The sequence below is a fragment of the Anthonomus grandis genome, chromosome 2, assembly GCF_022605725.1.
Source record: "Anthonomus grandis grandis chromosome 2, icAntGran1.3, whole genome shotgun sequence".
Lineage (NCBI taxonomy): Eukaryota > Metazoa > Arthropoda > Insecta > Coleoptera > Curculionidae > Anthonomus > Anthonomus grandis.
Window position 1 is genome coordinate 19,853,926 of NC_065547.1, and position 17,827 is coordinate 19,871,752.

Below are 17,827 nucleotides of genomic sequence, written 5' to 3' on the forward strand. Positions count from 1 at the left end.
TAAGAAGTAAGAAGTTGTAAGAGTTTTACCAATACTAACTGTGTTAGAACTCTCCATGTGTCATACATAAGAAGCATTTTGGAGTATTGTCCCATTGTTTGGTGCCCTTGTACTACATACATTAAATATTGAGAGAGTGCAGAATAAACTATTAAGATATATTAACTACAAGGATACAGGTATGAGATGAATATCCTTAAATTGGAGATAATGAATAAATTTAATTTAGTGAGCCTGGAAAGGCGAAAAAAGTTGGCACATCTGATATTTTTGTCCAAATTAATTAGAAGCATAATAGACAATCTCAATGTGTTGGGTATGATAGCTCTTAATGTACCTGTGTACCAGACAAGATGTCCATAGCTATTTACTGTGGAGCATGCTCGAACCAACTATTACCTAAATTCTCCTGTAACATCCATGTGTCACCTCTACAATAATTTGGAAAATGAATATGATATTTTTAATTCATCAATTACTTATTTAAGTCAAATAGTATAATAGGAATACTGAAAAATTTTTACTTGCTGCATAATCTACTCTATAATTGGTTTTTTACTGTAGAGTTTGTAAATAAATAAAATAAATATACACAACTAAAATTTAGAATTTCATAACATAGTATTAATAAATTATACACACTAAGATTGATAAATTATCTGCAATATCTATGTGAATATAGAAACATTTGGTGTATTTTAAATGCAAAAATGTATAATTGAAAATATACATACAAAAAAACGCTATATACGAATGACGATATAACTTTAAAATAAATATAATATATATTTAGTTTATATATACCTATAACACTTGATATAATAGGGACCAAAAAATTTGATTTTTAAAAATTTAATTTGGTAACGGACAAGTATTGAACACAATGTTTTAAAAATTATTGCATCAGAAATGACCTCCTCTACCACCACCTTTAGTTTGGACAATGACTTAGGAGACAGCCTGTAGTTAGTTTCAACTCTATTTTTATGGTTTTTTTATTAACCTAAACTCAACATAGTAATAATTACTAATTATTAACTATAATTTTAACCTGAAAATAACTGAGGTCACAAACTGAATAATAGAATTTATTTATGTTTCATAATACAAAGTTATTATTACATCAATGAAGAGGGCGAACACAATACAAAAAATATATTTCTCATAAAAATTGTATCCTCGTCTACAGTAGCCTAATAAACTCATTCCTTAAAGTAACGTATAAATCAATTGCTTTGTGAACGTCAACCTCGAACTATAGTTATTTTTCCTCCATTATTAGTAAAGCTAATTTATATACATCCTCATCATAAACACATTCGTTATCTGCAAATATATACTCTTCATTCATATCACACTTTAATGTCATTTAAGACATAAGTAATCTTCTGCATCATAACCTTCAGGCATATGATATAACATAAATGGTCGGCCACTGCATATTGTAGCATTCTTGGACTTCTATATTCTGTGTGAATTCCATTCATTTACTATAGAGGAGGGGAGGACCTAACCTCAAAGTTTGTTTTTATTTTTAGTCCAATCAAAATTCGATTTTTTTGAGTAATTAGCCAGAATATTAACTAGTTTTGCGTGTATGGAGTACATAGTTTGTCTCCTTAGTTCTAGTTGTATGAATTTGTGGATATTTTTTTGGTAAATATTACCTAACCTATAAAAAACGTGCCGAAGGTTTTATGGTTTATTCTTGCGGCCGATTTATCAAAAAATGTCTGGGAGGTGCTCTAATTGTGACCAGATTTGCACTTTCAAAGATCCACCAAAAACCCCTGGGGAGGTCTTTGGATTTCCCTGCGACTGGTACAAAGTAGTAAAATGCAAGAAATGTGCCAATATTGGATCTAGCGAAGTTCGCGCTATTGCAGCTGTTAGTCGATCTATCCCATACAGAGCCATTTGCAGAGACTGTGCTCCCAAACTCAAAAGCCTGTTCGAGGTAGAGGCAAGAGTGGCATCGTTGGAGCAACAAGTGCAGGACTTAAAAGGCTTTATGGAGGGTATGAAGGCCATATGTGATGATATCAAAAGCATAAAATCTGCATTCAAGAGCTCTTTTGAGGATTTAAAATCCGAAATTACTGCAATGAAAACATCGATAACTAGCCAACAGTCAAATCCATCTTCAGATAACTCTAACATGGATACCTTTTTAACTGAAGTCAATGATAGAACTGTTCGGGCTAACAATATTATTATCTATAACTTGCCAGAATCAAGCTCCGATAGAATTCAAGATAGGATACAGGAGGACCAGCAGAAAATAACTGAACTGCTGGGGGTAATTAATAAAGAACCAGCAGTCGAGAAAGTTCTCAAGGTGATTAGATTGGGTGAGAAAAGAGGAAACAAGTCGAGACCACTTAAAGTGGTATTCTCTAACTGTAAGACTGCACGGGACATACTAATAATGGGAAATAACAAGTCAAATTTACATGCATACAAATTAAAGAATGACTTAACAGTGATGCAAAGAGAATGCATCAGGAAGGTGGTTGCAGAGCTAAACAGAAGAAAAGAAGAAGGAGAGGAGAATTTAATAATTAAATATAGAAATAATGTGCCATACATAGTAAATTCTACCTCAAACAATGTTAGAAACAATAGAAAAAACGTAAATTAGCCCCATTGCAAGTATTTTGCTATAATGTTGGTGGCCTAAGAACTAAAATTAATGAATTAATTAAAGTTGTTTTATGCTCGCACTATGATATTTTGATATTTGTTGAGAGTTGGCTCTCTGATGACTACTCCGATGCTGAACTGTCTGTAAAGTCATTTAGTCTGTTCAGATGTGATCATTCACCTTCTTCTAGCAGCAAAAGTCGCGGAGGAGGAATTTTGATATATATCAGGGATGTTATTGATTCAAGGAAGCTTACGTTGGTGTATGATTCAGTCGAACAATTATATATATTATGTAGAATTGGTAGTATTAGCTTTATAATTGGGGGAGTTTATATTCCCCGAAATTCTGCAATTAACTTATATGAAAGTCACTGCCATACTGTTGACATTCTCAGGCAAGAATATTCAAGCTGTGATTTTTATATTTTTGGTGATTTTAATGTACCTGATTCAAGTTGGGGGAATGACATCCCGTCTGAATGTGGACGCTGGTGTACCCCAGGGTTCTGTTCTTGGACCAATATTGTTCCTGCTATATGTCAATGATATCTCTCAAATTCCAATTAGGAGCAAATTTACTATCTTTGCGGATGATACAACATTACTTTGGCATGACACTGACACCAAGAGATTAAGGAATATTGTTGATGAAGATTTAATTCTTGTAAAGTCATGGTGTGAATCTAATAGATTAACTTTTAATATTTCTAAAACTAATATTTTAACTTTTAAATGTAACCTTGGAACTGTCACTTTGCAAAATGAAACAATAAGTCCTTCTGAAACATGCAAATTTTTGGGCCTGACGATTGATAAGCAATTAAAATTTGAAAATCATATCTCCTCTTTATTAGGGAAGTTATCATCCAACTGTTATGCTATTAGAGTAATAACACATTCTCTGGGACGTGATGTGGCCAAAATTGCCTACCATGCTCTTATAGAGTCTTATCTGAGATACGGTATTGTGTTTTGGGGTGTGTGCTCTCAGTATTTGTTCAGTTCTCTATTTATTTTGCAAAAAAGAGCCATACGCTATATGTGTGCAGCTCCCTTTCGTAGCCCCTGTAGGCCATTGTTTTTAAAACACTCTGTCCTGACATTGCCATGCCTTTTTATTTTAGAGACTGTTTGTCTTATCCACAAAAAATATCGCCATCAACTTGGCCCCCCCTCCTCGGGTTACAATCTCCGAACAACCTTCTCTTTACCTCTACCTATCCCAAAAAGTGAGCAGATTAAGTCCTCTTTTGTATATGGGGGCAGAAGACTTTTTAACCACCTACCCCTTTATATAAGGCTAATAAATTGTGAAAAACGTTTTAGGAAAAATATAAAGAAACTCTTGCTTGCTAAAGCATTTTATTCTGTAGACGAGTTTTTAAATACAATCTTTTGACAGTGAAGAATTTTGCGCAGCGTAATGTGAATTCTTACTACCCTTTCTTTGGGTGTGTTCTATATTCTATGTATGTAAGAATTGTTAAAATTTTTATATTTTTGTAAAAGATTATGTTGTCAACTATCTTTAAGATTTTATATAATGCTTTGTTAACAACAGATGATGTTATGTAACAATAAAGCTATTTTTGACTTTGACTTTGACGACAATGGTGTGGTGGTGACTTGTCCTTTAAACTCGGCGGGTCTAGTTTTAGGTCAGCATTATGCTTGTTTGAGTTTTTATCAGAATATTACAATTCCAAATGACAGGCTTGTTTATTTAGATCTAATTTTTTCAAGCAAGCAAACTATTGCTGTAATGGAAGCAGTTGATTGTCTTTTTGAGGGGTCATTAAATCACAAAGGGTATAATTTTGAAATTGATTTTAGTTGTGAAACTCGAATTTAAACTATGTAGAGTTTTATTATGATTTTAAAATGGGTGATTATATTGGTATTAATAATTACTTATGTAGAATTAAATGGAACTTGGTTTTAAGCTCAGCAGACATTAATATAGCAGTCTCACATTTTTATCATATACTGGATATGGCTATAGCACTTTTTGTTCCCCTAAAGAGATACAAAACTTCAAAGTTTCCTAGTTAGTTTTCAGCTGAATTAAGATATTTAGTTAGGCAAAAGAAAATTGCACACAAATGCTACAGGGTCAGTCATAATGTGGCAGATTATATTACTTTTTCAAACATTAGGGCTAGATGTAAAACTGACTGATATTTGTTATGATAATTATATTTCAAACTTAGACCAACTACTCTACACTAACCCTAAAAGTTTTTGGTATAACATAAACAATAAAAGATCAATTAATAAACTTCCTAATTTAATGTATTATAATGATAATGAGTTCGTTGGCTGTGAACAGATAGCTAAAGGTTTTGCCCAGTTTTTTTCAACAGTCTATAGTCCTATTAATAATATAAACAATAATGGTGCTTTTATCAATCAGCAAGCAAAGTTAAATATGACCATTCCTAATCCCACCCTTTCCGTTGGGTTGATTTTTGATAAAACTACCAAGTTGCCACCCAAAGTTAGTTCAGGACCCGATGGCATTCCGAATTATTTTCTTATAAAGTGTGTATGTACTATTTCATACCCTCTTTTTATAATTTTTAAAAGATCTTTAGATTCTGCAATTTTTCCAACCTTGTGGAAACATAGTTTTGTAATGCCAATTTTTAAATCTGGCGACAATAGCAAAATCGAGAATTACAAGAAGTGTTCGTATACAATCAGCCATTCCGAAGCTCCTGGACAGTCTTATCTATGATCAATTATATTTTTATTGTAAAGAGTTGTTACTTAGCGAACAACATGGATTTATTTCTGGAGAGTCTACTGTGACTAATTTGTTAGTGTTTCAGCAGAATCTGTTGAATGCCTTGGAGAGGGGATGTCAGATGGATGTAATCTACACTGACTTCTCCAAGGCGTTTGACAGAGTTGACCATAGTATTTTGGCAAAAAAGTTGGATATTTTTGGATTTTCTAATCTTATGGTGAATTGGTTTGTAAATTCCCTGTCAGGAAGGACCCAGCAGGCACGAATAGGTAATGCAAGATCAAGCTATATTAATGTCACTTCAGGTGTTCCACAAGGTGGGCACTGTTCACCTTTGCTCTTTAATATTTTTGTGAATGATATTGGTGCCTGTTTTGAGAACAGTGACTTCCTTTTATTTGCTGATGATTTGAAGTTTTTTAGAGAGATTTTATCAATACTTGACCAGATTTTGTTGCAAAGTGATTTGGATAGATTGAATGAGTGGTGTGTTAACAACAATTTGTTTTTGAATGTAAGCAAATGCAATTATATAAGTTTTCTCAAGAGAACTAAAAAGGTTGTCATTTCATATAACATTCAAGGAAGTACACTTCAATATTGCAGCATAGTTAAAGATCTTGGTATCTCGTTTGATGTTCATTTAAACTTTAATGCACACATAAACAATATTGTTCTCAAATCCTCTAAGAATCTGGGTTTTGTACTAAGGAACTGTAAAGAATTTTCTATAGAGACCTGTAAGAGGTTATACATGTCATTGGTTGTTTCATTGCTGGAATATGGCTCAGTGATATGGTCGCCCTTTTACATGAATAATTGCTTGTCCTTGGAAAGAGTTCAGAACAAATTTATTAGGTTTTGTCTCTATAAACTTCGAATAAGAATTCCGGATGATCATGTTTATGATATTGTTTTAGAAATGCTTGATATGAAGACATTAAGACAAAGACGGATATATGCAGATTTAATTTTTTTGTATAAATTATTGAATGGTCAGATAATTTGTCCAGAACTTCTGATGACAATACAATTTAATATTCCATCTAGGAATTTAAGGCAGTATCGTGTCTTTTCATTACCATTTCATAGCGCCAATTATGCATTACATGCTCCTATTGAAAGAACTCTAAGAATTGTCAATACTAGGGAGGTTGAAATTTTGGGCATTTCCTTATATAGATTTAAGAGTCAAATAAGAGAAATTGTTTTTTTTTTTTTTTGTTAGTGCAATGCTGAATATTATACTTTAGTAGGGTATGTTTTTAGTATTTTTAGAATTCTGTTATATTGATTTAAGTTATAAAACTATTTTCGGTATTTTACATTTATAAGTAGGCTTTATTACTGCTTAATAGTTAGTATTTTACTGTTAAGTATGGTTAGGTTCAATTGATTTTGTATTTAATTTACTGTTGTAATGGGTTTGATCCCATAAAATAAATAAAAAAATAATAAAAATAAAAAATAAATAAATATAGTATCTAATTCATCCTGGAAGTAAATATTAGTTAAATGGGTAAAAGTCTAAGATGTTCAATATATTAGATCACTTTACCTGAATAATTTTTAAAAAACAAAGTTGAATAAGTGCTTTGTCTATAAAAGTTCCATTAAATAAATTGTCATCTTTAACTTCAGAGAATTGAAGAACTTTAACTAACATTCTTCAATTCTCTGAAGTCTCAAGTATGGTGACTTTTTCTTTACAAAAATGGGCTTAGTGGACTGTTTGTCATGGAGCACTGGCTTTTCCCTTAAAAATACCTGTAATTGTTCCACATTACAGTTTTCTGTTCCCATATTTGCTCGAAGCTTCAATGGGCAACCTCCAATACTTGTTACAATGTTACCTGCAATAATTTTGAGACAATTGCTATTTTTACCGGCTTTAAGCCATAAAAATATGCCTTGAGAAACCATTAATACCTCCACTAATACAAATTCCATATGGCTTAAGCTTATCATAACAATCTATGTGCCATAAATAATTTGGTCCTTTATCACTGTATCTGCCGCGGCGCAAATGCCGTCTGCGTCTCATTTGAACCCCACGAGGAACTAATATTTGCAATAATATTTGCACAATCTCTTGAGAGACAATCAAATTGTTTTGCAACCCCCGTAATTGCATCCATTTATATCCATGTAGTTTCCTGGAACTTTCAATCTCATGTTCAAGAAAATGTACTACTTGCTCAATATTGGAAGTATACTTTCTTCTGTACAGGCCACACTTGTTTAAAAACCTGTGAAGATGATGTTCACTTATAAATATATTATGTAGTACTCCCAGGACAGTTCTCAGTTTGTAATGTTGCAGCCCAAGTGAAAAATAAGACCTTATTATCTTTAAGTTTGGTATTTGTCATTTTTCTTCACTTTTACTTTGCACTACACTTAAAAATAGTTATCAAACTTAGAACCATCACCAACTTTACACCTCAACTAACTGCCAATTTTTATTCAGAGTATGTATCTCATAAGTCCTAGATTTTAATTCCAGTGGCAATTCCAGTTTAAAAGTGGAATTTCCAGTTTAAAATTGAAACTTCCAGTTTAAAAGTGGAATTTCCAGTTTAAAAGTGAAAGGTCTAGTTTAAAAGTGGAAGGTCCAGCCTAAAAGTGGAAGGTCCAAATCAAAAGTGGAATATACACATTAAAATTGGAATTTTCAGTTTAAAAATGAAAAGTTAGTCATCCAAAGAATGTTTGAGATATGGTTTAGAGCCAGGCACAACCTGAGCACCACCTAATGAGCTGGCAAATTGCCCTTAGGGAGCAGAAGCCAAAACAAGAATAATTTTTATAAATAACTATTAATCTATTTTTATAAATAACTATTAATCTATTTTTATAAATAACTATTAATCTATTATAATAATGAACTCCATGATTATCCATGAGTCAAATCAATGAATTGAAGCAAACAAGTTTTTGAGCATAAAGACCAGGAAATCATGGGAGTGAGAGCTAAAAAACCTTAGACCCAGGGGAATTACCTTGATTCTTCCCCCTCTCGGTGGGCCTGCTTAAGCTTTGTAATTTAATCTGTATATGTATATAACTGGTTCTAGCTTCATAATTAGTATTTTGTAAGTATATAGGATAGTTATAAATGATAATTTTAAAAATTTAATGAATCTTTGGTGCTAGCAGCAGTCACTATTTGGAAAATCTGATGCAGTTTTTTATTCCATACCATTATGTATTTTGCATTATAAGCTATTTTTTTAATGTATTTATGTTATTTGAAATAAATAAACCAGTTTATTATTATTATTAAAAAGATTAGCTTACAAGCTTACTATGGGTTATATGTATTATAAGAAGTTAAATTGAATTTAAATTGCTAATAACCCCAGGATAATTTAATAAAAATAAATATAGGGAAAATAATCATATTAGATCTAAGGAATTTAGTTAATCAGTTTTTGCTGTAAGTTGTTAATAATTTTTATTAATAATAACGCATTTCTTAAAACTTAATTTAATTTCTAAGTAGTTGTTAATCCATACCTTGCTGCATGTCCATCAAAAGCATCAAGCAAGGCAGACACCACATAGCATGTAGAAGCAATGATATAGTTTGTTGGCATGAAATAAAAGGCAATAATTGCCAATATAATCCTTGCATATCCTGAAATAAATGACGTCTTAATAGATTTTAAAGTAAAAACATATTTATTGAATAATATATTAAAAAAAAGAAACATAAAATGCTGTGAATTGTGATTGTGTGCTTTTTCCTTTGGGCATGGTACTTACCGATAATATTTGGCACAAAAATGAAGATATTTTCCCCCACGGTCTCACTCATATTGATTTGTCTTATTGTTTTTATAAAAAACTTATTGTTTTTATAAAAAACAATAATTAACTTACTGAAAAATAAATCGATTATTAGTCTTAGTATTTTGATTTCCATCCCTCCCTTTTCTCACTACTCCCACTCATATCCACAAAATATAGAGAAATAGAGGAGCCATGCAAGCTGATGGAACTTCTTATGACAGATCTGATGAGCGCCCTCTCGCTTACCACGGTAAACTGTTATAACTAATTTGAAATTGTTAGGTCTGGCCAAATTAAGGCGGTAAATTAAAATTTTATTAAACAAGTAATTCCAACGTTGTATGACTTATCGTAATATCTAAAGAAACCCCTAATCTAAAAAGCCATTAGTTTCTTTTCGATAAATTTGTATCAGTATATTTAATCAATACACGGGATTAACCCCATTACAAAAAATATTAATATTTCTGAAAAAGAAATAAAAGCTGACTACCTAAACACTAATTAATAATTATAATAATTATCAGACTTAATCTTAATAACAAGGAGAATTAAACTGTTTTACAAGTAGTAATAATAATCTTTCAAAATCTGAACAATTGACAATGCAAAATTAGCTAACAAAAAACCAAATAAATTATTATCAATGACAATGATCAAATGTACTTTGGCAAATTATTTCAAAAAACAAAATCCTAAAAATTCTTAATAAGACCCCTAAAATGCAATAAGGAAATTCCAAAACTTCAATTCCAGTAGAGTTTACTAGCCTCAAGGTTCTTTCGACAGGCGAGTGCATAGCATAGTTGGTACGATGATGAGTCAAAGAAAACAATCGGTTTACCCTCAAGTTACGGTGTGGAATATTAAATGAAATTTTATTAAGTAGTTCGGGACAAATCACGAGGCCATTCAAAAGTTTATAAATAAAAATTAAATCGTTTTCAGTGCTTAGATGTTTGCTTTAGGGATTGCAATTAAATAATGCAATGATGGAATTAATTACAAAGTAAAATTTGATTGCAGTGTTAAAATATTTGCAGTGTTAGCACAAGATATTGATTAGGATAAAATAAGTCTTCAGCATTATTCAACATACCTGAGTTAATGTACTGCAATAACAATAGGGCCATATACACATCAAAATGGTCTATAGGACAAAAGAAACCGTTTTATTTTTAGATGAAAAAATTGTGTCTATTATGTGTTAGGCATTATTTTCAATATATATAACTGTAATGCTTGTAATGCTATTGACAAAAGCTATAATGCTAAGTGACAAAGATCGATCTTAAAGCTCAGCCTTGAGTTTTCTGGAAGCACTTGAATAATCTCCTTAAAACAAATAACTTACGCATGGTAATGAACTACAGGGGTAACATGAGCTCCAATGGCCAAGAAACTGCTAATCTGTTTGCGCTTCTTTTTTTAGAACGGTGTACACTGATAATGATTTACCAGTGTCAGACTATTCCATTCCAGATCAAATTTTGGATATGAACGCTATCTCGAATACAACAACTCTGTACAAACAACTTTGTAAATATATTTACAGAGTTGACTCACTTAAACAACTCAACGTCCTCTGGCTCGGATGGTATTCCAGGCTTCATACTTAAGCATTGTGTTTGCACTCTCTCCTATCTTTTATTTAAACTTTTCAACATGTTTCTTCTTAGAGGAAATTTTTTAAGCTTTTGGAAAAGAAGCTATTTTCAGCCAATTCATAAGTCTAGAGCAAAGTATAACATTAGAGGAGAGCAAGTATTCATTCAACCACGGCTAAGGTTTTTGATAAGCTCGTCACTGCACAGTTGGCTGAGACCTGTCTTAAATCTCTTAGTGACAAGTCTTTGTGTAGGCAAATTAACTGCCACCAATATTGCTGAATACATATCTGGTATCATTTCCTTGGCCTGTCTACATCCTGTCTCGAACTCTTCCTTGTTTTTTCCCAGGCCCATTTATTAAGTTTCTGGGAGAATGTTTTTTACTGAGACCGAGATAAGGTTTGGGACGTACGAAGAGGCTAACAGAACGGCTTGTCTAGCCAGTTTGTTGGCCCGCTCATTGCCTTCGACACCCTGGTGTCTTGGGAATCACCTCAGTCTCACTTCTTTGTGTGCTGCAAGTCTTTCCAATGCGTCTCTGCATTCCTGGACTAACGCTTAACTAACCCTGGGTCTCTGGATCGCCTTGAGGGCAGCTTGACTATCAGAATAGATGCAAATTGCCTCGTTACCTTCCAATGCTTCTCGTTTGTTTGCTACTTCAAGTATAACAAACACCTCGGCTTGGAAAATTGTGGTATATTTCCCTAGTGGAAAGGATTCTCCTGTGTTCGTTTCATTCTTTTATGTGTTGCTATGCCCTCCCCCTCAATCCAGACTGGAAGGTACAGCAGCCCAAGAAGAATATTTAGTGGTGCTGCAGGTGTTATTCTCATGGCTCCAGTAACGACCAGTCTTTGCAGTCTGGTCAGCTTTTGGGCGTAAGTAACCTCACCACGGCTGGCCACCATACCTGGATTCATATGAGATCCTCGGTCGTATGAATGCAGTATAAAGCCACTAGAGAACATGGGGTTTTAGACCCCATCTTGTACCTTTTGTTCGCCGTAATTGCCATATTAGGGCTGTTACCTTATTTTGCTAATGCTAAAAGACACGTTCTGGGTCTCGAGTCTCCTTCAACACCGGCTATAAGTTTGAAGCTAGTTCTCTTATTTGTTCCCTAAAAAGTAAGGTTCTTGTATTAATATAATCTCTCCCGCCTTACCAGTCATGATGCTCGTCAATTCGGCAGTTGCGTCTCGACTATGTTGGAGATTTACTGACTTACCCTTAATTGCGCCATGGGGACGTCCATGGGTGTAGAGGTAGCCCGCTTACCTATCTAAGGCTTCCCTTCTAGTGGCTTGGAGGCTGCGGCTGCGGTACTCGGCGAGGTGGGCGTTCGCCGAATAGTCACTCGAAATTAGTCGAAAAGCTCGGACAGTGACCAGTTCCAAGAAGAGTGTTCACCTGGCCTCCTCGACATGACCGGCGACCTCTCTGCTCACCATGAAATGAAGGTTAAACCAGTTCGGAGTTTCGAGTGGAGCTCAGCCTTGGTCCTCTTCATCTCAGAGATGAGATGTCTTACCTGTGGGCTTTTTTTTTTGCCTATGTCTCTTTTCTGTAAATTCAAAGTTTTTTTTTGGGGTTGGTGGAATGTGTTGTGTTTTGCACCTAGTGCATGTGCTTATGTATGTTATCTCACACAACTCAAGAACCACTTTTTAAAAAAAATCTATTTATTAAATATTAAAATTTAAACTGGCATAGTTTCTGCCTATAATTATTCTGTAATTATTCTAATTTTTACAATAAAACTTAAACCTATTTATAATAAATTTAACTGCTGACTACGTGATAACTGTAGATTCCATAATATGGTGTGATCGGATTCAAGGATGCTGACTTAGAGGTTCGCATAAGCAAGGTCGCCCATGTGCATGGGAAGATCCAATATAACAGCTCCCCATCAAATAAAAAAGTTGATGCTATGCAAAAACTTTTAAATTGAGCTGAAGTGGATGGTTTCTTCCTGGATCGGGTCTCCTGGATGGATGCTGGTTCGTCTCTTGGGGACCAGTCTTTTTAGTAGATCGGTTCCAGGTCTTGGTCGTGGTGGTGAGTCATCGGTTGCAGGAAGGCTTAGTCTAAGGGGCTTGCGATGTCGACACTTGCAGAATATGTACAAAACGATGAGGGTTACTACCAAAATTATTGTCAGGATAGTAAACCAGTGGACATGCTTGGTTATAAAGGGCTCTTCGATTAGCTTCTCCAGTTGCTCGGAGTACTGATTTAGCTTATGTTGAGCCACATTCAGGTCGTCAGCGTTGAGGTTGCTGAGCTTAAGGGGCTTGAGTTCGGGAACATGGAACTTGGTTGGGAAGAAGCTCTTGCAACAGTCGTATGGTATCAAGACAGGATGACTTCTATAGGTAACATTTTTGTAGACTTCTATTGGGTACTTAGAGTGAACCCTGGTACTGCCAATAAAGGAGTTGCATTCTGGTTGGAGTCTGAGAAGGGTGTTCTCTCGGATGATTTTCGTCGCAACTTCTGTTTTTCCACACTGGATGGTTACTGGTAGGGGTCCTGAGACGGTTATTAGCCAGTAGTTTTGGTCCAACTCTTGCACATGATAGTCTGACGTCTGGAGAATGGAAGTTTGACAAGTGATCGGTAACTGGGTACTCTGCCTCAGTAGCTGTGCCTTACATATTGCATCGCTATCTATAGGATATTGTAGGAAGTTGGAACAAATGTAGCTATTGATTTGAACCAGTTTGCAGTTATCCAGGCTTGGAGGTAAAATGTACAGTAGAGAATCGTCATCACGCGCAATGTATTTATTTATTGTTGGAATTACATGAGAGAGACCTGTTCGATTATCCAAAATTGGGATAGGAAAGTTTCGGTATAGGGTATAGGTTTCAGGTTCAAGTAATGGAATGTTAAGCACAAATACTATTTTGTTTTCAGTTTGAAAGGCTTGCAATTCTATTACATCACGATACTGAGCAGCGTATTGAAGGTAGGTGGGGAACGGTAAATTATTCTTAAAAAAAGATTGCGAGACTTCTTGTAGAGAATTGATCAAATCCCTTGGGTTTATGATTGAGCTATGTAAAATCTTTACACGAGCAAACGTTACGGAGTTTAAAAGATCATTTAAATAACTTTCCAAATAAACATAACTTTCCATTAAAAACTCGCAAAGCTCTAAAGTTTTTACTAGGCTTTCATTTATCTGAAATGTCTATAATTGATGTTTTTATTTGTTCAATATCGTGATTGAATGTTAATTCATCTATTTGAATTTTTTGTATGGTTGAATTAAAACTTTTAATAACTGACGTCGTTACCGATATTTGGTTTTTTAACAGGGTTTCAAATTCTCGTTCATCGTGCGATAATTTGTCTATGCATTCATTAAAATATTCGCCGTCAGACGAATCTAAGTTGCCGGTTATTGATTTAAAGATACTACCTATTCCGTTTATTAATCCGCGTTTGATTGGATAGGTATAGTCTTTAGTATCAGCCGTAACTTCTGACAATTTAAGATTAACAGAGTCAGCGATTCTTGAAAGAAGACTAAAATGAGTTTGAACAATACTTTTAAAGGCGGTAATACGGGAAGAAAAGTCAGCCGTTAGGTCAGAGAGGATAGAAAGTAACTTATCATTATGATTAATAGCTTGCCTTAAGGGCTCTAAGTCTTTGTACACAAGCAAGGTCCATTTATTATTCGACACTCTTACTTTTTCTTCTTCGTGGAAAAATATACCAACCGTGTTATTTACAGGCATAAGCAGGAATTGAGTGACCGCTGCTGGGATCAGCAAAAGAAATCTGAAATAAAATAGGACTGTTCTAGTCATAGTATGGCTTCAAACAATCAAAATTGACTTTAGAAGTCTGATTAGTTGTTAAATTTTTCAATTTTGCAGAATTTTGATAAACTTCTAACACTTCGAAGGGGCCATTAAAGAGGTTTTGCGCTTTGGTGGTTATTTGCGACTCTTTGATATAAACTTTTTGTCCTACTTGATATTCTGATTTATTTCTATTTACAATGCGGTCAAATCGAATTTTAGCTTTTTCTTTCTTGTCGTTAGTTCGAGAGTGAGCGAGTTTGTAATAATATTCCATACGATTATTTAAATCTCGGACATATTTCTTCTTGTATAAGGTTTCCGGTGGTCTACTGGACGTGTGTCCAAAAATAAGCGCGTAGGGTGTAAACCCATGAGTTTTATTTTTAGTGTTGTTGTAGCAGATTACCGCATACGGCAGAACATTAAAAGGATTTTCATCAGGGTGTTCAGCGCTATGGGCTCTAATCAGTTCAGTCGCGTGAAATCTGTCAAGCGAGCCATTTGACTAGGGGTGGCTTACACTGGAAAACGTTAGTTTGATATCATAAAGTTTACAAAGATCTTTTAAAAGGCTATTGATAAAATTCTCGCCCTTGGTCAGAATGGATCCGCAAAGGGGTACCGTAGTGTTGAAAAAATATTAATATTGTATTAACTACAGAAGATGCCTTTTTATCTAGTAGGGGGTAGGCTTGCGTGAATTTAGTTAATTCGTCCCTAATAGTTAATGCATAATTTCTAATCGGATATTCAAAAAGATCTATGTTTATTCTTTCAAACGGTGTTTTGGGGGTTTCAGTGATTACAAGGGGAGTACTAAGATTTTTTCTATAAATTTTTACCTTTTGACAAATATCAAATTTTTTTATAAAAACTTCTACATCGCGAGTTAAACCAGGCCAGGTATATCCTTCTTTTATACGCCTGACTGTTTCGTTTATGCCACGGTGTAGATTATTTTTCCCTGTGTGGTATTGATCTAAGATGATAGGGATTTGGTCTTGATCTGGTGTTAAAATGATGCCTTGACATATTCTTAATTTAATATCTTTGTCGGTAAAGATATACGAAAATAATTCGAGAACCGGTAGGTTAAGATTATTTTCAACACAATAAGTTTGAGTAAGGTCAAATACATTACTGCACGTGTAAAGAGCGTAGAAAAGGTGTTGAGCAATTAAATCTTTATTAGCTGGCAAAAGAAAAATAAAATATTTTCGATTTTTTACACTTGTGCTTGACAGGATATTAACTTTATGAGTTTCAAATTCGATATTCTCTTCGAGTAAATCGTCTATTATTTTATAATGAAGATCTTCGAGTTTAGTTTGACAAAAGAAACTTACGATGTTTTTGTGTGATTTGTCTAAAGGTTGTGAATTAGAAATTTCGATTTTTGAATAATCAATAATCGACTGAGTACTGTATAAATTTACGAATCTATTGTAGTCTTGGGTTATTTCTTTATCGTCATCTTCATTTTGAAGGAGGTGTTTCTTTACTAGTAGAGGGCTGGTCTTCATTGGCGGCATGGATAGTAATGTTTGATTGAAGATCTATACAATCCTTGACATGATTAATTTTTACCCTTGAAAGAGCATCCGCATTTTTGTTTATTTTACCAGGCTTATATTCGATTTTATAGTCGTACTCCTCTAGTTTTAGGCGCCTACGAGCTAATCTACTGCCGGGATCCTTGATTGAGAAAAGCCAAGTCAAAGGACGATGATCAGTAATTAGAAGAAACTTACGACCGTAGAGATATGGGCGGAAATGTTTCACAGCCCGATGGCTAAGAGTTCTCTTTCTATAGTGGAGTATCTCGTCTCGGCACTACAGAGAGTCCTTGATGCATAGGCTATTGGGAGGTCCTTTCCTACAGGTCCTTGTGAGAGTACAGCTCCAATAGCGAAGGCACTAGCATCGGTTGTCAGAGCAAACGTTTCCTCAAAGTTTGGTTATATAAGAATTGGATCGGATACAAGAGACTTTTTAAGATCTTTAAATGAATTCATACACTCAGAATCAAATTTAAAAGAAGTGTCTTTCTGTAAAAGAGTCGTCAGAGGTTTTGAGATTTTGGCGAAATTAGGAATTAAGCGTCTGTAATATCCCGCAAGACCTAAGAAAGATTTGACATCCTTGGTGGTGGTAGGAATGGGAAACTTTCTGGATACGCTCAATTTTAGCAGGATTGGGTTTAACGCCGTCCTGGGTGATGAGATGTCCCAAATAAGCGACTTTCTTCCTAAGAAATTCGCACTTGTCAGGCTGAATTTTTAAATTTGCCTTACGAAGACGTTTAAAAACCTCAGTCTAGCGATGTGCTCATGAATAGTAGGCGAATAAATTATTATGTCGTCCATGTAAACCAAGCAGCGTTCGTTCTGGATACCAAGAAGATTGTTGTCCATAACTCGCTGGAAGGTAGATGGAGCGTTCTTCAGGCCAAATGGCATTCGGACGAATTCAAAATGACCATTTTCTACAGAAAAAGCTGTCTTGGGAATGTCGTCTGGATTTATCTCGATCTGATGAAACCCTAAAGCGAGATCGAGCGTAGTGAAGTACTGACATTTCCCTAACTGGTCGAGAAGATCGGAAAAATTCGGAAGAGGATACTTGTCTCCAACGCTGAGCTCATTGAGTTTGCGGTAATCAATCACCACTCTCCATTTTTGTTCTCCAGAGGCGTCAAGTTTTTTGGGTACGACCCATACGGGGGAAAACCAAGGAGACGTCGAGGGGCGAATGATATTTTGATCGAGCATTTTACCAATTTGCTTTGTAACTTCTTCCTTATGAACCTGGGGGTAGCGATAAGATTTTGGGAAGACAGGTCGAGCATTATTGGTATCGATACTATGTTTGATTTCGCTGGTGAACGTTAGTTGGTCACCTTCAAGGTAAAATATGTCAGAAAAGTTTAGACATACATCAGTAACAAGTTCCCTTTCTTCGTCATTTAAATGTTCAAGTCGAAGTTGATCTCGTATTTTGGCTTTACGATCAAAACTTTTTTTTATTGGGTTTTGAGTTAAAGTTTAAAATATTTTCTTTACATTGGTCTGTGTCAACATTAAATGGTTCTATTTTGAGTTCTGAAAAATCAACCGTTTTTGGTATGACATTAGCATTAACTATGGTGGTTAAAAATTCACCACGTTCGTTGACTCTGACCATTGCATTTGGTAACCTAACTT

At 34.5% G+C, this 17,827-nt stretch overlaps 2 protein-coding genes across 2 annotated transcripts in view; both read right to left on the bottom strand.

Annotated features, from left to right (window-relative positions):
- Positions 1 to 9,331, bottom strand: part of LOC126750625 (CDP-diacylglycerol--inositol 3-phosphatidyltransferase) — a 48,537-nt gene extending 39,206 nt beyond the window's left edge. The window contains exons 1-2 of the mRNA XM_050460278.1: positions 9,164 to 9,331; positions 8,915 to 9,035 (exon numbers count right to left, since the gene is read on the bottom strand). Of these exons, the coding sequence (XP_050316235.1) occupies positions 8,915 to 9,035; positions 9,164 to 9,323 (281 nt within the window). The 5' untranslated portion in view covers positions 9,324 to 9,331. The remainder of the gene's footprint in view (positions 1 to 8,914; positions 9,036 to 9,163) is intronic.
- Positions 1 to 17,470, bottom strand: part of LOC126750624 (uncharacterized) — a 353,062-nt gene extending 335,592 nt beyond the window's left edge. The window contains exon 1 of the mRNA XM_050460277.1: positions 14,234 to 17,470. Coding sequence (XP_050316234.1) covers positions 15,197 to 16,156 — 960 coding nt within the window. The 5' untranslated portion in view covers positions 16,157 to 17,470 and the 3' untranslated portion in view covers positions 14,234 to 15,196. The remainder of the gene's footprint in view (positions 1 to 14,233) is intronic.
- Positions 17,471 to 17,827: the final 357 nt, after the last annotated feature.